Source organism: Mustela putorius, unplaced genomic scaffold (genome assembly GCF_011764305.1).
Source record: "Mustela putorius furo isolate JIRA1106 unplaced genomic scaffold, ASM1176430v1.1 tig00003854_pilon_pilon_pilon, whole genome shotgun sequence".
In the NCBI taxonomy this organism is placed as follows: domain Eukaryota; kingdom Metazoa; phylum Chordata; class Mammalia; order Carnivora; family Mustelidae; genus Mustela; species Mustela putorius.
In genome coordinates, this window is record NW_025422006.1 from 8,878,866 (window position 1) to 8,899,103 (window position 20,238).

A 20,238-nucleotide genomic window follows, 5' to 3' on the forward strand; every position below is an offset into this window, starting at 1 on the left:
CTGCGGCATATTCCACATCAGAGAAAGCTGTGCTTCACAACTAGCACCATTTTGGGTCTAAACACCTTTATGTTTCTCATTATCTTCTTTTCTCTTTTGAAATTGGTCATCCATTTTGACCTAGTCAGAAAATCATTTTCAAAAGAAAGGAGGAAATGAACTGAATGCCCTTAAGAACTTCATATAAATATGAACAGAGCTATCTACCAGTCCTGTCAAAACAAGCATTTCTGTGGCAAAGCTTTTTCTTCAAGGGAGAGATTTTCAAGTCTAACAGATGTTTGGAACCAAAAACAGCTGTGATCAAGAAATAAATGAGGTGATCCTTGCTAAATAAACTTTTTAAGTCAACTGGGTTCCAGAGACAAAAGTTGGCAGTGGGTACAAAGTGCTTGTGGTAACAGAGCAATGGTTGGTGTGCCCAGTACACGCATGACATGTAGAAAGTGATGAAGCTCTTTCTGAAAACATCAGGGAAATATGAAGACAAAGGTCATTCATATACATTTAAGAGTTTCTGCAAGTGTGGTCCATGGGCCACTCTGGTTGGAATCACTGGGATTTTTTTTTTTTTAAGATTTATTTTTTAGAGAGAATAAGCCAACAAGTAGGGGAAGGGGAAGAGGAAGAGGGAGAGAGAGAATCTCAAGCAGACTCCCTGCTGAGCATGGAGCCCTACCTAGGGCTCAATCCCAAGGCCCTGAGATCATGACCTGGGCTGAAGGCAAGAGTAAATGCTTAAGTGACTGAGCCACCCAGGTGCCCCAGCATCACTGGGATTTTGGTTTCAAGGACAGTTTCCTCCAACCCAGCCCAGGCACACTGAATCAGGATTATTATGCCTATTTTCAATGTTTTCTGTGTAATAAGTGGTCAAGAAGTTAGCTAACCAAATCTCAGAGGAACATAGTTAATCCATCCTTTGAAATCTTCACTTGGTATTGATGGGCTGTCTAAAAGTCAGGGGCAGTGGTTCTCTGAAAAGGATCAGTTTATCATAATGGATTACTCAGCTCTGTGTTTTTTTTTTTGTTTGTTTTTTGTTTGTTTGTTTGTTTGTTTTTTTCTGATGTCTGCTGTTTATATTCAAGGCCACGGTTTACCCGCTTGGAGCTGAGCAATTATAAAGTAAATTTAATCAATAGGAGAACTGACTGACCAACTGAGATCAGTAAAACTTCTCCCCTCACTAGTACTTTCTTCCATGAATGCTAGGTAATTGTTTTAAAGTCAATGCTTCGTCCTCTCCATGTTGACACAGCATGGATGGATCAAGTAACCATACTTTATTTTGAATAAATGAAGCTACTCCAACCTTCTGGAACTGGGGAGACAATGTCACAGGTATCTATACAGCAATATCTGTAATATATTTCATGGAGGGAAAAATTGCAATGTAAAAATTACAAAATTGCAATTTAATAATTACAGGCATTAGTGTATGTGTGTGTATATATATACATACACATACTAATTATAAATATAATTAACTTTATTAATTTGTCATTTAAATCAAAATATAGAAATTCCATATATAAATATATAATATAAAATATATTAATATAATCAATATGTAATAAATATCAATATAAAACAGAATATTGATATATAAATAGATTCAAATTATATTTATATGTAAAAATATTATATATTAATATATTTGAATTATAGTTATAGAAATATATAATTAACATGTGTCATATCCTATGTAACATATTTAAAGATAAATTTGAGTATATATAAATTCAATGTAATAATATGTACACAGACCTCCAAACACACTATCTCATAAACTTAACCTTTTTACTGACTTTCCTTCAATACCATGCAGACTGATTCTTCGTTTTGTGTTGCGCTACATAAAAGAGGGTCAAGTATTAGCTTTTTCTTGGTCAACCAGGCTGATCCTCAGTTTGGATCCAGTTTTTAAAGGAAAGTGGAGAACAGGAGCAACAGAGTCATTATATTGCCATTTTGTGTGTAATTAACATAGGCTGTTCCACTGAATAGATCTTTGGGAGGAATGCCACACTCAAGTACTTTGCCCTCTGGGCTCTTGAAACACTTTGTACATTTATCACAGCATATGTGACCATCCAGTTATCTGTATTTATGCCTATGTTTTAATCTCCATTCTAGAATCTCTGACAGGACCATGTCTTGCTCATTCTCTAGCAGTTCCATGCATAAATGTTAACTTAGAAACGTTTACAAAAACAACGCTTTTTATAAATAAAGCCCTCAATATCCTTTGTCTGTACAACATGTTTCCAACTTTCTTTCCTTCCTTCTCGGAAAGTTACAAAACAGACTCAAGTTTTGACAGCCTAATCTCTTACAGAAAATTCTAGAAAAGAGACAAGGTAAGATGAAATTAATGGAAACTGAAATGGACACTTGAAGTCAGCATGCTTGATATTTGTTTCCTTCTTTCTCACTTGACATTCCAATTATGTCTAAATCATACTGGGATACAAACCACCGAGATCAATTACCTCCTTTTTCAGCAGACCTCATGGAGACAAATGAGAGGGCTGTGACAGCCTTCAGCCTTAGATGGAAATCTCAAGCAGCGGAAGAAAGCATTAGTAACCATTGCACAGAGTGATATGCCCTAGGGATACAGACCACACCTGGATTTCTAAAATGGCTAGTTTTCTGGCAACTTCCTCCTAATTTTGGCCATTTTGATATGTACTTGGAGAGAAACAAACTTTTGTTACATCTGTGCTAGGACAGAGATAAAATGGGAAGCCATGCAACCTATTTTTCCTTATTCATCTCCACTTTGCCTTCCACTTATGCCTTCAGCTCAGCTAATCAAAAAAACAAAGGGACCTTTATTAAGCTCCCTTAAAACAGGGAAGATAAGATTTTTTGATTTATTTGATTTTTAAAAATTCTATTCCTGTCCTCAAGAGTAGGCCAAAAGAGAGAATATCAGAATTTCTATTTGATTCATTTGATTTTTTTAAAAAATTTATTCCTGTCCTCAAGAGAAGGCCATTTCTCAGTGTTTCTCCACCATATATACTACAAATTCCACTGACACAGAACAATGGGAAGAGTCCTAGTGTCTGTCCCACTGGTAACTTCCCCAAAGTTATCCAGAGACTACTTAAGATCTGTAAGGCTTTCTGCTATCACAGGTCCTGCTTCTTGTCCTAAGCGCTCTAAAAATGCTAAATCCATATAATTACTTATGGGAAAAAGACATCAAAATAAATGTAAGGATTGGCAATAAAACCCAGAGGAATGAGGGACATTGTCTCTGAATACACATGCATTCAGATGCCTTTTTCACGCTGACATTTTTCATCTGTGCGACTCTTTCTCACTGACTGCTAAATGAGCTAGACTGTTTCTCTGCAATCTGAAACTTAGATTATGAATTTTCAAGCAACCTCTGACTTCAGCTGCAGGCACCTATCCCCTGAAAGGTGTTCCTGACAATGCGTGATGTTGGTTGGCTTCCTTGGTCAGCAGCAAAAAGAAGAATCTTAGTACTGAATCTTAGTATTTGAAAATGTAGGTCATTGGGGTGCCTGGGCAGCTCAGTTGCTAAGCGTTTGCCTTCAGCTCAGGTCATGATCCCAGGACCCTGAGATGGAGCCCTACCTCAGGCTCCCTGCTCAGCAGAAGCCTGCTTCTCCCTCTCTCACTCCCCCTGCTTGTGTTCCTTCTCTCACTGTCTCTCTCCGTCAAATGAATAAATAAAATCTTTAAAAAAGAAAAGAAAATGTAGGTCACCAAATCTAATGCTCCTGGGTGGCATTAATCTGTTTCTGTTTGCAGTGTTTAGTCATTCATGATTCAGAAAAAAAAAAATTGGTAAGATTTTTAAGGAATGAAATTAGTTAGGGAAAGGGATCTGTGACTCATTTTAAACTATGACAGAGGAGAAACAGAAAATCTAGTAGGACAATAAGGGAAAAAGAGAATTTGGCCATTTCTTTTGGGAAGCTTGTGCCATAGAGCAGAGACCCATTTGCGTGGGGATAGATAGAGCCTGTCTTCCTCTATCACCAGTAATCTCATCTTCAAAAGTTAATTCGTTTTGCCAATTATAATTGGCTTCCAAAGTGGTGCCATTTCAAATTCATATTCTTGGAAGGTGGTTAATAACAGGGAATTTAAAGGCAAAATAGCAAGTTCACAAAAGTTAAACCAGAATGTGTGTAAATTTCATTCCCTTCTTTAAGATTATAAAATGAAAAGCTTTAGAGTTGAATATACACATTTACCAGTCCTTGGACCTGTATTATTTATCTAACCCTTTGCAAATGATTTTGAAACATTTTAAAGCATATTTGAATAACCAAAAAAAAAAAAAAAAACCCAAAAAGCAAAAATCAATGACTCCAAACTCTGATTCAATGTTTAGTAAACAAGGTATGTGTGTTTTCTATAATCAATTTTATATGTACAATTATACCCATTTATTTATGTATGTTTGTCTGTATGAACATATAGTTACACATTTATATTTATTTGTAGTGAAATATATCCCAACTCTGTTGGACTTTCTGGGAATCAAAAAAGAAATTCTTGGTGAATGTAGTCAGAGATGGGCTCATTTTTGTTTGTTTTTTGTTTTTGTTTTTTTCAGCATAAAGAAAACACACTCCCAGGGTGCCTGGATGGCTCAGTGGGTTAAAGCCTCTGCCTTCGGCTCAGGTCATGATCCCAAGGTCCTGGGATCCAGCCCCGCATTGGGCTCTCTGCTCAGCAGGGAGCCTGCTTCTCCATCTCTCTCTGCCTGCCTCTTTGCCTACTTGTGATCTCTCTCTGTCAAATAAATAAATAAAATCTTAAAAAAAAAAAAGAAAGAAAGAAAGAAAGAAAACACACTCCTGTAAAATACTGTTCCTTGGAAGTGCTTTTTTAAATCAGCTATACATGTGTGGCTAGACAACTTCTTATTCAAGCGAAATAAACATGATTAATTCTGGCAGTTATTCAAATGACACAGAGCAATGTCACGAATTCATTTGATCAGGATAAATTTATAATTGCTTTCCTGGAGCAAGAGCATACTTCTATTCTAACAGCCTATAAAGTAAATAAATGCAGACTTGTATATTTGGGTTGGCAAATATAAAGTTTCTCTTGAAGTTTGTATTTTCTTAGTAACTGTTTCTAAGTGTTTCTTAAAATTTTTTAAGTTTTAATTTTAATAATTCCCAAGGTTAGAAATTAGATCTTAATTCTCCATCTTCATGCTGTTTAATTCTTTGATGATCCACTTGGTTTATATGTTTGCACACGACTACGCTTTTGCACACTGGTCATAAAATAAACAGAACTAAAACTAAACTTTGGCTTTAAAACTAGAATTGCCAATTAAAGTTAAAAGGGCATGGTATTCTAACTCTTATTTGGGTCTGGGTCGGGGGAAGGAAAAGAGTCTATCTATATGATGCCTGACACTAATATTATACTATGTGTTAACTGGAATTTAGGTAAAAACTTAATTTTTTTTTAAAGGAAAGTTGGGGGAAAAAGAGGAACCCACACTGGTCAGCTTGGACACTGGTTCACAGCCAGGAATGCACTGATTTTATCTTTTGGGACTACATAGAATAATAAAAAAAATAAGAAATTACAATGCAAAGGGGATGCTAAAGGGAACTTAAGTGCACCTACAGCCAAACAACAGGACCACTGAAGTACTACGTAAGACACGTGAAGGCAGATGCCACAAAATCCATTTCAGTGAATTTTTGTAATAGACCAGGGAGAGTCCTGACCTGGGATCCGGGGCAAGTACGTAACTGCTCTGGGCATCTGTCCCCCTGGTTCCACCCAAGCTCTAAGGCGTGTACCATTTCCCCTACATACGAAACAGAATCAGGAAGAGCAACCGAGCAAAAAACTGTAACACTTTGAAAGTATACAACCCATAGCAGAACAAAAGGGAGGCCCTGGATCCAGACCTTCCCTGTGCACAGACCTAGAAGACCTGAAATGCTGAGATCAACAGTTCACTTCTCCATGAATTTTCTGAAAAGGAAATGTGCATTCTCAATGCAACCTCGTGTCTACTTTGTGGAAACACCGTACGGTGACTACAGGCACTGGGAAGGCAGAAAGGAAGCCAAAGCTAAAAACTGTAAATTCTTCAGGTAATGTTTGCAAAAGGAACACACTGCTATATATAAATCGCTGAGCACTATGGCTAAATTTATAATAAAATCAAAGCACAGTTGAGGATCCTGAGCTCTGGTTTGTAACCGACATGGAGGCTTTCGGGCTAGTGTTCTTTTGAGTTTTTTCGTTAGAGAATGGACCAATATTTACAATGAAAGGAGAACAGAAAAGTAGTATCAATTTGCCAGGAAGCAAACTCCGATTTCATGCTTATGAATATTGGCTTTTGTTTTTGTTTTTATTCATATCAAAAGCTTTAAGGGGGCCTGAAATCACTGCCCCTATATGCCTTGTTCGCTGGAGGGCCCGTGACTCTCCTGTATTCAGGTCAGGACAGGGCGCCGTGCGAATGGCCACCTGGTGGACGGTGGGGCATGGAGTGTCCCGCACCGGGCAGGTTCACCAGTCACTCACTATTATCATTCCACGTTTGTCAACCTACTAGACTTCCTAGGGGCTCTCGGAGGCTAGGAAGAGTTGTTATGCTTTTTCCTATCTGCGTGTGTGGTGCTCAGTGGGCACTTTGTGCATGTTTGTAAGAGGGATAAATTAAAGATCCCATCTCCTCTGGGGCTCCTTTCTCCCACCAGGTTCATGGGTTAGGAGAACTGATTACGTGAGAAACTTTCTTATTTAAAAATTCAATGACCGGGGTGCCTGGCTGCCCCTGTCTGAAGAGCGAGGGACTCTTAATCTCGGGGTTGTGAGCTTGAGCCCCAGGCTGGGTACAAGACTATGTATATCAATAAGAACTTAAAAAAATAAAAATAATGGTGAGTGCTGTGAAGTGTGTAAACCTGGCAATTCACAGACCTGTACCCCTGGGGCTAATAATACATTACATGTTTATAAAAAAATTAAAAAATTAAAAACAAACAACAAACAAAAAACAAACAAACAAAATTCAATGACTCCTCCTGAGTTTTCTTCCTTAAACTTATTCACACTCAGGATGAGCTATTTTGATCAATAATACTGGAGTGCTTGGATTTTTACCACTCCCTGGGTGGGACCTCAGACTGGTAGGGAAAGGCGGAAAGGGAGGTCCTTCTTGGGGTTGGGGCTTTGGACTGTTGAAAATACCAACAGGGGACAGACAGACCAAGGAAAGTGCATGGGCAGGAGGCCAGGAAGGGTGTACAGAGGACCAGAGTGGTTAGAGGCTCTGCTTTTTGAGCCGATCTAGAAGGATTTCACAGCACAGGCCATCCAAAATTTTGGTAAACCTTTGGCCTTTGTAAACATGCAGCAGTTTGGTGAAGCTGGTGTTTGGAGGCTGAACCTGAAAGCTGCACATCCCAGCTTCTCCCAAGGTTCTTGCATGAACCATAAGGTCTGTCCTTCATGTGTTCAAACCCGTTCCTGCTTCTCCATAGTGGGAGGAGCAGAAGTGAGAAGAAATGAAGAGAAGAGAAGTGCTATGACCCCTCTTTCCCTTTTTTTCTTCCTTATTAGTCTGGTCTAGTGGGGCTTTCATGGAATTTCTCACTTCATAGGACATCTAGAATATCTTCCCTACCACCTTCCCAAGACCAAACGTCTCCATCAATGGATACGATCTTTCAGAGCTTTGAACACAGGCTTTGTACTCAAAGGTCTCTTATGGAGCCTGGTAAATTACCTACCCGCCTTCTTCTGAATATTTATGCCCAAATGCCAGGATGTCAGATGCCCGTCCACTCCCATCACAGACAACAACAGGCACGGGAGGGGTGTCTCGAAGGTACTCCAAGACAATCGAGATCACATTGGGTCCTCCTTCCACAATGAGCGCCACCACCGGAACGCCTTGACCGATTCCTGCATTAAAAAAGGAAAAGAAAAGGAAAAAAAAAGAGAAAAGAACACAAAGCCAGCAAACCAAAGAAACAAAAAAGGGAAACAAAAAGCACAAACTAAAATTACTGAGCACGGGGGAGATAACAACATATGAAGGGATAAAATACGGAGCAAAAATTGTACAGAAAATCCTTTCGCAGAATCTTCCCACCACAGAGTCTATCTGACTTTGCCCTCTCCCTGGACAGAGCTCCCGGGGTGCTGGGGCTGGTGAAGGCACCCACCACCCTACTTTCCGGGGGCAGGAGGTGTGTGTGCAAGGGTGAGGAGGGAGAGGAAGGAAGGTTAGTAGATGAAGTCCTGAGCCAGCAACCGGAAGATTGGAAGCTAAATGTGACCTTAAGCAAGTCTCCTATGTACCCAGTGGTTTAGTTTCTTACGCGGAAAACGGGAATTTAAAACAGGTCAGATCCCTGATGTCATCACAGGGCTAAGAAAACACCAGAAAGGTTCCCTTTATTAAAGATTACCAAAATCAGCTGGGGACATATTTACACTTGTTGAGTCAACTACTGGCTACATTAGGGGTCTATGCATATCTGACCATAAATGATCTTCTGGATTATGGGTTCTTAACAGCATAGTAGTCATGATAAAGAATCTGGGAGACATGGCAACTACCATCTGCCTCCTGCCATTACTGTGTCCTCACCATTGAGCAAGGTGCTAGGCACATGGTGGGCGGTCCGGAAACAGGTGTTGAATTCAGTTGTTGAATTCTGGGGTGTCCCAGACTTTTTCTCAAGTATTTCAGCTATTCATGGTGAGCTCAAGGATGTAAAACTTGCCCTAACATCAGCAGTCACATAGGGTTCAACCCAACATATTAAAGATGAGTATTAAAAACGAATGTCCATGAGAGACAACAATGAAAAAGAAATGAAGTTGTTCATTTTCAAGTGACCTCTCCAAGTGTCGGCACGGTTCATCGAACCACTTCTTTGGCTCATTTTGGTATCACACGGCATTTTCTCACTCTTCACCTTCCCAGAATAGTTAAGGAATTGAGAAGTACCATAAAAATGAGATGGTTTAAAAAAAATGATGGTTTTATACAGAGAAGCTATCTTAAAAAAGAAATAATCAAGATTCTGTACCACTTCTGTAAATACGAACTAAAAATAAAGCCTTTAGTCATCTCAGTTTTTCCCTTTCCCCCTCCTGTTGTGGGTTGTTTTTTTCCCCCCCTTTTATCCAGAAACTGCTGCCCTGTGAGAAATAATAGTATTTCTTGCTCCATTAAGAAGAGATTGCGTTTGACGTGGGTGACCTGTTACATTTCTACAGTATTATCAGTAGCCTACGGACTTCTCTTCACTAAGTCAGTGTTTTTCATGGTCTGATTTTCATCTTAAAGGAATGGTCCACAATGTTAGTTACACAAAAATGGATGCTATTTTTAAATCAACATATTGAAAGTATAAGAAAATGATGATTGTGGGTCCCAAGATTTCTTTTTGTACTCTAGAGGGAATTATAGGAGACGGATGACCCATGTGCCATTGGATGTTCCTGTGGATGGAGAACGTTTGAAAATTGCTCCTTTAGGTCCAAGGGGAGGGAAGCGGGAAGCGGGAAGCAAAAGGTCAGTGCGGCTGCCCTTTGGCTCAAAGACCATTAATGATTCAGACAAAATGTCCCTTTAAAACTCCATTTATGGGGGCACCTGGGTGGCTCAGTGGCTTAAAGCCTCTGCCTTTGGCTCAGGTCATGATCTCAGGGTCCTGGGATTGAGCTCCACATGGGGCTGTCTGCTCAGCGGGGAGCCTGCTTCCCCCTTTCTCTCTGCCTGCCTCTCTGCCTACTTGTGATCTCTGTCTGTCAAATAAATAAAATCTTAAAAAAAATAAAACAACAAAAAATAAAACTCCATTTGCATGTCTATGAAGGAGATGTTTTCCCCACTGGTGATCCTGAGGATTAAGTAAGTTCCTGTTGAAAGGCTCTTTGAAAATCAAGGGCTAATTTGAAATGTTAATACAGCACACTTGTTTATAAAGGGGATTTGCTGACATAGGAAACAGCCATCCCTACATGGATTTGTATTTTCATACATGTTAGAAAAGGGTCTCTTTTCCAATATTTTTTTTTTTTTTTTTTTTTTAAAGATTTTATTTATTTATTTAACAGACAGAGATCACAAGTAGACAGAGAGGCAGGCAGAGAGAGAGGAGGAAGCAGGCTCCCTGCCGAGCAGAGAGCCCGATGCGGGGCTCGATCCCAGGACCCTGGGACCGTGACCTGAGCCGAAGGCAGAGGCTTTAACCCACTGAGCCACCCAGGTGCCCCTCTTTTCCAATATTTAAAATTTTTAGGAGGCATTTCCCAAAGAACTATGATATTTAATTTTTCCCTTTTCCTTGGGTTAGTACATGTATTGTAGGGCTTCATATCAAGGAAGAGTAATACGCCCTTCTAGCTGTTTTATACCAAATGATATATTTAGACTCATTCTAGGATCTTCCAAGAGAGGCATTTGCCAAATTCTGATTTTGGGCATTGATTCTGTCGGTGGAATCTTTACTCCGACTTACAGACCAATTGTGATCCACTCAATATTCTCATGGAGAGCGAAGTCTTAGAATGAGCCTTCTAGAATTTCCAGTCATCTACAACCTACCAGACAACAGGCAAGACAGCTGGAAACCTCTCTTCTCTTTGAGGGGATACACAGGATTCCCTCCAAAGGATCAATTTTCATAGGGTGACTTGAGAGCAATAAACTGTCAAATGACTTCATATCAGTATTTTTATCAAATTGTTGTAACCGTAGAAACACAGACACATTTTAGATGATCAAATTTCCTATATTTGGAATGAAGCCATTATCGATCACAAGGATGAGAACTATATTAATTTATATTATTATTATATCCATGCTATTATATATCTATCCAGTGCTAAAAATTGGATGAAGTATCAAGATATCATCTCCTTTTTCAACAGTTCTGATTATATCTGGCCTCCAAATTCTCTTCCATTTCCTACAGTGATAATACATGGACATTTGTTCCATAGACAACAAAAGCTCTTATAGTCTAAAATAAAGTACTTACTGTCTAAAATAAAGTACTCTTGAATTTCTTAGTTATGGGAGGTAGAGAAAGAGGCTATATCTAAAAATTTCATGCTTTATGTAAACTACCAGAATATGGTAACATTAAGTCTTTCTGTCAGGAAACACACACACACACACACACACACACACACACACACCCGCCTTTGTTTCTGAAAAAAGAAAATGACATCAAATAATCAGTAATGCACAAAAGCAATTGTTCTTAGACCATTTTTTGGAGAAAAGGGTCTTTGAATACTTTTGTGACTCTGATGAAGGCTAGTGACTCTTTCTCCAGAAAAATAAACATATATAGGGATAATCAAAAAAGTGTGTCTATGCAATTTCAAGGGTATACGGATCTTTGAGAGTGACTCATGAAAAACCTGCGAGTGGACCCTTATAAAACTCCACCCTAGATTAACCACATTATTCTGTGAAGCCCTGTGAAAGATGTTCTGGAATGGGTTTTCAAGTGAAACTTTATGCCCAAGGGATCTCTGTACCTGTTGCTGTTCAGGTACACTGACCGGCTACACTTCCACAGCAAACACACGGTCTGTAGGATATCACCCTTCTCTTCGTTCTTTCTCTCATTTTTCTTTATTTTTTCTATTCACACTTAAGTTTCCAAGTTACATTTTGGACACAGGATATTAAAAATACCCTAGAGGGGCACTTGGATGGCTCAGTGGGTTAAAGCCTCTGCCTTTGGCTCAGGTCATGATCCCAGAGTCCTGGGATCAAGTCCCACATCAGGCTCTCTGCTCAGTGGGGAGCCTGCTTCCCTTCTTCTCTCTGCCTGCCTCTCTGCCTACTTGTGATCTCTGTCTGTCAGAAAAAAAAAAAATCTTAAAAAAAAATAACCTAGAGATAGTCACAAATACAAAAATTAGACTCTGTAGTATATGACCTCTTTAGTTTAAAAAAAAAAAAAGCCTTTTAAACTATCAAGAAGAGTACATTTTCTATTTTGGACATAAAGAAAACATTTTTCTTTCTGGAATCCACTGCATATTCAGCTTGATTCACATGGCCTGCTACTATTTTCTCCATGCCCATAACAAAATTAATACAAATTCCTTTGAAGATAGCTACAAATTTATACCATGTCGGCTAAGCCTACTAGCCATTCACACACACACAAAATAGTTGTTCAGATTTATAGTTTGTGGGTTTTTTTTTTTTAATACATTTCCTGTGCTTTCGGGGGAAAATGGGTAAATTCCTTAGTTGATCACAATAATTTTTCATTTTCTACTATAACCAAAGGTTTTCCTTTGAAATCCAAGTGATTTCCATTATAATTTAATTTTAGAGTAATGTGGAGTTGCTTAAGCAGGAAGAGGCAAGATGCTTGCCACACTCTCAAGCTTTTGCAATGTTGTAGCTAGGAGCGCAGCCTTCAAAACTGTGGGTTGGTTAATGGATTTAACAGCTACATTTGACAACATTCCAGGTTGACCTAGGGCTTTCAAAATACAAACTGAACCCCAGTTCACTGTTCTTTGCAGAAGATAGCCTCTTGGACTTCTGTCACATTTTGTTCTGGCTGCAATGTCCTTTAGCTTGGGCTCCCAGTAAGGCAGAAAGTATCAAATTTGGCTTAAGCAAAAACTGGGTTGGGTGTTGGGAGGAAGAGAGGTAGCAGGAATAGGAGAATGTCTTAAAATTCCAAAAGACTTCCCCCACCCCCTTTCTTGCTGGTGACTTGAGATAGTAATCTATGATCAGTTCAGACACTTGGGAAAACATTCACAAGTAGTAGTGAAATGCCTGGATAAGATGATAGTTTTGATCAAAGGAAAGGAACACTTTGGTTTTATGTCAACATCACCATATATGATCGAAAATGCCTATGGGCCTAAGGAATATTTTATTTTCTGTTGGAAATTGTTTGTATTTACATGAGGATGGAGTATGGGATGTTGATCTTAGGTAGGCCATCATGACATAAACCACAGATTAGGTGATTATTATAGGAGAGACCATGTAGAAAGGAGGGTTCAAACTCTCCGTGAGAGACGACGTCCCAAAGATCTTAATGCATTCAAGACTGAGTCTGCCAATGGTGGGTGGACCTTTCCGTCAAGCCCCTAAAATTGTGTAGCAATAACATGAACACAGTTAATCCACTGGCCTTACCAACCTCTGGGATTATGTGACTCTTGATGATTTAGAAGTTGGTGTGGAGAATTCACATGCTCTGAAATTATGCGTATGGTAGGATTTTACCAGTATATTTTATATTTCACAATTTTAAAGTTGCATAATTAAAATTGGCATATAATTTTAAAGCATTGGACATGTCCCCTTCATCCAACTTCTCACTTGAATTGCCTGGTCTTTGGTTCACTGGTTGACTCTACCAACAGAACACTATCCACTATCTCCTGTATTTGGACCACATAATGAAGCCAAAAAACCTCAGCAATTGCCCAAGATTTTGCATTTCTCAAACAGAACTTTGTATAGACTTGGAGGGTCTTAGTGGTTACTATAGTGATGGTAAGACAAGCAGTAAGCTGTTTACCTCATTTTAACGACACCGATTTGCTGCCTACTCAAGCAGTAATGGCTGAAGTTTGTGTAATACACAACTTTCAACAGATAGGTTTAAAATGAGATTCTTGAAGTTCTTATCTATTTAGTGTATCTCTTTTATGGTCAGAGAAATTGTGGATAGATTTATGAAAAGGATGTAAATCTGGTAATCACTTGTGTTCAACTGACAACACTCAAAGCTATTCTTGTTTATTAAGTTTATTAAGGTGCTTCTTATAATTGGGAAGATTCATAACCCTTGAATATTCAGGAACAACTATAGAATATTATGGTCCAGAAAGAGAATATTTTAATATGCTGTATTTTTTTAAAGGAAATGTAATTGGAAATTATCAAGGAACAGGGTGAGCCCAAGAAAATATCTAGGGAATGACATAAGAAAAAACTCTAGAAAATGACATAAGAAAACACCTTTCCTTCCTCTGAAAAGATCTTTTCAGTCCTCTGTGGAAGTAGATGTTTTGGATATTGCCTTCATGTTTTAGAGGTAGGATATACTATCTACTCAAGACAACAGAACTATAACTGGAATGTGGCTGGCTTCCTTGAAATGGGTAATAAATCCAATTAATTATCTGTTGGTGAATCATGGTGGTATAACAATTGGTCAACACCAAACCCACTGCGAACCACTGCTATGCGTCATTGTAATTACTATATCTTTTTGCCACTATAATTCTGAACCTAAATTGATGCTTAGGAAAGCATTTGGAGATACAAAATACCGCACAAACTCTTAGGCAGCGAAAATAAAGCCACATAGAACAAGATGCTTCACTTGTGAATGCTCACTGTTCTTGAGTGGGAAGGAAGTTCCTGGAAAGACGGCTGGGGTCTTTCCTGGTGGGGGGGACTTCCCAACGTATAACTTTCCAATTCCCTTTAGGATTAGGCAGTGGGAAAAGAATGCGAATTTCTTAAATGTCCTTTCCGGCCATCACCAATTCCTAGGGCATTTCCCTTACTGATATTCAGTGTAATGGGTCCCCTCCCTATACAGTCCTTCCTGTTTACAGCTAATGCCAGTATGCCAGATAAACACACACTGTGTTTTATTTTGCCATTAAATCTCAGCGAATTTGGCTGAAGACAGGTGGTTGTTAAGCCACCGAAGATACAGAGTTCGAATTAATGGGAAAGCCTCTCTTCGTGATCAATGATTGAAAGCTGGTTGTGGCGCCTTTCTTTTCCTGGGGACCGAGAATACAAAATCTATGAAATTAATGTGGCAAAACCCTTTTTGTCCAGCCTCTTTTCAATCCTGTTGAACTCATTTATTTTAAGCGTTATCCATGCTACCGGTATTTCATGGGAATGCTGGCCTAGCTCCCAACGGCTGGCTTTTCTTGGATATTTTCTTGCTTTAATTTTCTGTCTGGTCATCAGAGAGCCAAGGACAGACTGGGAAGGTGCATGAGTGGATTAAGTGAGGCATCCTGTAGGCCAGCCATGGTACACTGTGGCACGCGTACCACACCACACGTGTCATGTCCTCCAAGTCCACACTCCTCTGTTAGAGAACTGACCCCTCCATAGAAGGTTGGCCTTATTTGGCTTCTTTCAAAGCTGTTGGACTAGAGGTGGATTTCGGAGCTGCAGTGGGCCACACTTCCCTTCCTGGAATTGGAGTGGAAATCCCTAGGCCTGGAGTGAGTAACTATAAAGTGGGCTGGTGGGAGTGAAGCCTCTGTGAGCTGTGGCTCTGGTGGGATCCTAAAGGGTGTTTACCCAAGCCGAGAAGAATGTATGTGGGAAGAAAGGAAGGGGCAGGGGGTACCATGGAGAAGGGATTATATGACCCGAGTGAGGGGAGTGAAAGGGTTTGTGGTGTGTGTGTGTAAGTGAGAGACAGAGAGACAGACAGAGAGAGGGGGAGAGAAATTTATAATTAGTCAGTATTTATAAAACACATAGAACAGAGTCTGACACTTGAGGGCCATATGGTTAAACAAACACATATAAAGATTCTTATTTATATTTATTAAGCTTATACAAGATTTCTACTTTAAGTATATGTAAATATTCATGAGGAGGAAAGAAAAATAAATGCATTTCATATGTTTAAACCAAAAGTATGCTCTATAAATTATTTGAAACATATTTTTCCAAAGTTTGAATGTTCTCTCACACGGACCAATAATAAGCTTAGGAAGACAATTTTTATTTTATTTTTTTAATCTTGTATCTGAAAGGCTAAAACTTTCTGGTTTGGGGTAGGTGACTCTTTCTGGAGGGGGTGTTTGGTGACTTTTTGCATTACTCCCCAAGTGCCTTCTGCTTTGGGCCTCTCCTTGGTGCTTTGATCAGCTTGGAAAGCCTTGTGAGTTCTGTGGGTTGGACAACAATGTAAATGCCAAATAACAAAACCCATACACTGACTCCAAGTCTATTATTATATGCTAATGAAGTAACTTGGCCTTTGACTTCGTCAATGGGAAACAGCCATCCCCTCATGGCCAGCCAGCTCTGATTGAAATATCCTGCTAGTAATGTTCACATATTGCCAGGACATCCAAGTAACATTCTCTGTGAATCCTTTCAATAAAAAGGGACCAGCCAGTCCCAGGGGCTGCGGGGCAAGTATTACTTTAATAAAAGGAAAGAGCCAGCGTTTCTTTGAGGCCATTGTTTGCAGGCTGAATGTTTTAATGTGATTGATCTAAGTCTACAAGAAAAGTCGCCCAGACAAAGCTAGAGGCTTCTTAGTTTCTACTCTGTTCAAAACCCACATCAAAAGGCATCCCCTGCCTTCTCAAATGTAAGGTAATCAGAATGGTTCTAACTTATTTTACTTTACAATATTTTGCCTAACCTCCCCTATAAATGTGCCAGGATCTAGGTCCACAGCCAAAGTTCCTTGGGCTTCTTGGTGGAATTAGCAGGCAGCAGAGCAGCCCAGGGAATTACGGATTGAACAGAGCCTGGAAAGACCAGGCCCCCAGGGCAGGACAGAGGTGGGAGGAGCGGGAGGCGGTAGGAAAGAGAATTTGCAGGTAATGGCAAATGCTGACACGTGTATTAATTTGCTCTTCCAACAAACAAACAAACAAACAAAAACCCTCTTTGTATCAGTTAAGACAGGCTGCGATTACTTCTTCCCACCCCAAATGTGAAAAGGTCTCTTCTCTCTTTAAGGAATGTTCTCTTTGACTTACTGTCTGTGAAGAACTCATACTCACCAGTTCTCAGGTTCAAAGACAAGTCCTCCCGATCCCCTTCCCCTCTGACCCCACTGGGCAGAATGAACCATTCGCACTTGTGTTGCCTCGTAGCATTTGCTTTTGTTAAATGCCCAAGCCAGTGAGTATATTTTATAACTTTGTCCATCAGTGACTTGGTTGTAAATAAAAACATTCTCATAGTACCTTTCATACAGGAGGTTTAGTTCATTACTGACATGTCTGGGCACCTCTTGCCTCTTCTAGGTAGGTTTATCTTTGTATTCCCCGCATGTCACCCAGTGCTCTACACCGGGTAGTTGCTCACTGAAACTTGGGGTCCAGGAGGGAGGCGGGAAAACAGGACACTGCATTACCATCAGGTGGCTCCTGATTTCTTGGAGGTTGAATGACAGTGTCATTATTTCCACATAAAGTTTTAGATGTTTTCTGACATAAGCAATTTCCCCTCAGTCCACTGGTCTGAGTTCCAGGGCACTGAGATCTGATTTGAATTCTCATGAAGTCAGGAATTATTCCAAAGGCCTCGTTCCTATGCTCATTGGTATGCTCACCAGAAGTGCATCCTGATTTCCCTGCCCCGACAACCATCACCCCAGGCTAGTTCGCACCAGAAACATAGTCTTCTCTGGAGCCATCTTTAGAGGGTTATAGACAAAAGCTCACACCTTTCACATGTCCGGTGAGGCTCCCCGGGTTCTGGCCCCAGCCTTCATCTGCAGCCTTATCTCCCTCCCCAACCCTCTGTCCGCCCTAATTCTGATCTCATCAGACTATCCTCAGGATCCGCCATGGAAGATTCCCAGCCGTCCTAATTTTTAGAGGGAAGTACCTCTCTCTGCTTCCAGTTTCTTGAGGAAGAATGAGGTCTCCCAGCTTCCCCGGGGGCCCTGGACCTACAGCTGTGTGTGCTGGGGTGGGGGTAGGGGGCTAAAGGCTCCTTGTGGGATACTGACTGATCTGGGGGAGCCATTAAGCCCATTTGGCCAACAGACTTAAAGCCACATCTGCTAACTTGCCCAACAACAGAAACTGGTATTTTGGGTCCCATCAAGTTCTTTTTTTATTTCTCAAATTGTTCAGCGTTTAGCTGAGGAAGACAAGTGCTATTTGCTGAGGTCCCTCAGAGACCGCCAACTCCATCTTCAAAGTCCAGCTCAAATGTTACTAATTCCTGAGGTAGTTCCTAGCTCCCTTGGGTAGCATTAATCATTCATTCCTTTGTAGTCCACCATCGATTTGTTTTTCTTCTACAAATCTTTTGGCAATTATTTTATTCTGTCTTGCTTTAGTGAAAGGTTCACCCACTAGATTTTAAATTTCTTGGGACAGAAAAACCCCTACCTCCATCCCTCTTAGACAACATCCTGGTTTCCAAAGTGCTTCACACATAGAAGGTAGTTTAAATACTTGTGAAATAAAACAGAATTAAAATGCACCATATCTGGGGTCTAGATCTTGGGACCAGCACAGCTGAAGGGACAGGAATAAATTGGTGGTTATAAAGGGACTGAGTGCCTTATCTCAATTCTATTGATGTGTCCTGCTGACAGTAGAAATGATAGCCATAAATGGCTTCAAAGTAGCCTCGTGCTGGCCTTTCATAGGTCTTAACAAATGGGACCCAGCAGTAGTCAGAGACCTAGAGAAGAAGGTGCCGAGTCACCCAGAGGGATGCTCACATTTCGCTTGTCCTTTTGGATTAGGTCTGGACGAGTCCAGATTCTTAGCGACTCAAAGAGCCAATTTCGGTTCAGCTGTCTTGTACTTTTAAATTGAAGGCTCATTGTTTCTCAGAATTGGACCCAGCTGGAGTGACAACGTGTTCTGGCCACGGAGGGGGAAAGACGTAAACAAAGGTTTACATTCTTCCCTTCGCTGGGACGAGCGCCCCCAGAGCTATTACTTCCTCCAGATAAAACGAAGACAGAGCTACATGACTGAAATGACAACCCGATTCTGTTCTCTCTGAGGGATGATTCAGCAGTGAAGGTGCTGTGGGCCAAGAGTGACCTTCATTCACCACCAAGGTTATTAAAATAACCGACTGCCCTATCCTACATGAGACAAAGGAAGTATTCTGATTATTTGGGATCTAGTAATGGCATTGAGTCCAATTTCTGACCAGCAGTTGGGAGAAATGACAAATTTTTATTTGATTACTTGGGCATCTTTTCTAAAAGACAATGTGTCACGTCTAATCAAATCTTTACTGTGATTAAATGCTCAGTGAGAAATACGAATGACAAGGTCACGAGGAACCTTCTTTCCCCTGGTTTCAGGTTTCTGTGTGGACGGAGGTCTATTAGGGTAACACACCTTGCCCCTTGTCCTTCCATTACTCCTCTCCACATAGAAAATTGAGTAAATTGACTGGTGGTGACTGTGTGTCCATGTTTCTCTGGTGGATAGAATAAATCTACTGAAAGTCTCCCATTAAAGAAAATTTGGTTTCTTTCTTCCTTTACCTCCACGGACCAGTGCCAGTCACTGCTGTTAGCAAAGGTGTCTTTTATAGACACAAATTTCTTCTCTGAGTGGCTGTCTGGAGGCCGAAGTAAGTAGGCAAACCCTTTTGGCTTTCACACTAAGTCATTATTTCCAACAACTTCACCATTAATAAAATCGATATTTTGATCTCCATCTGCCTGACTCTGGGGTCCAACTCTCAGTCAGTTTCAGTCTTGTCCCATCGAGGGTGAAGTATAATTTATTGGGCTTTCCTGAGCTCCAACACCATGAACTACAATGCCCTCCTTTCTCTTCCTGGCCTTCACTTTGTAGCACAGCATCCAACAAACTCAAGCCTCTGGTTCAGACCTGTGAATGTGAAATTATCTTTCAAGTGCAAATATGGCCTTCTCTGAAAGACAATTTTTTAAAATGTTTTTATAGCTCCTCAAAAGGAAACAACAGTTACAAAATGCTAAAATCAAACAAACGAACAAACAAAAAAACCCCCAAACAACCCTAGTTGTAAATGGAGCCCAAACAAGGTCATTTATGAATTTCTGGGTCACTGTGAGTGATCTCATGTAGTAGAGTCTGCTCAGCCAAATGGCTGAAGGCAGTTTCTTTTTCTCTTAGGGGAAGGAGTGGTTGCTGAACACCTACCGGCTATGGCCAGCAGCCAGGTGGGTTGCACTGGCTTACTCAGTCTACTCAACAACCCTCTGATGGAGCTATTATTATCACATTTTATAGTTAAATAAACTGAGGCCTACAGCATAAACTGCCTATCTGAACTGGGTTTCAAACCGAGGCCTGTTAGGAAATGCAGAGTCTGGACACTGTACTCTTCTGGGTTGTCGTTCACAGGGGTGACCATATGATTTAGCTCTCAAAGGCCAGGACACGTTTGCAAGGGAAGGGGACATCCATCATGAATAGTTTTTCCGGGGTGAGAGGTCTAAGCCAGAACTATCTTGTCCGGGACAAACCAGTTCA

At 40.4% G+C, this 20,238-nt stretch overlaps 1 protein-coding gene across 1 annotated transcript in view; it reads right to left on the reverse strand.

Annotated features, from left to right (window-relative positions):
* The window catches only part of TRPM3 (transient receptor potential cation channel subfamily M member 3), a 251,974-nt gene that overhangs the window by 176,688 nt on the left and 55,048 nt on the right, over positions 1-20,238 (reverse strand). Inside the window, exon 6 of the mRNA XM_045065092.1 lies at positions 7,776-7,950. Within this exon, the coding sequence (XP_044921027.1) occupies positions 7,776-7,950 (175 nt within the window). The remainder of the gene's footprint in view (positions 1-7,775; positions 7,951-20,238) is intronic.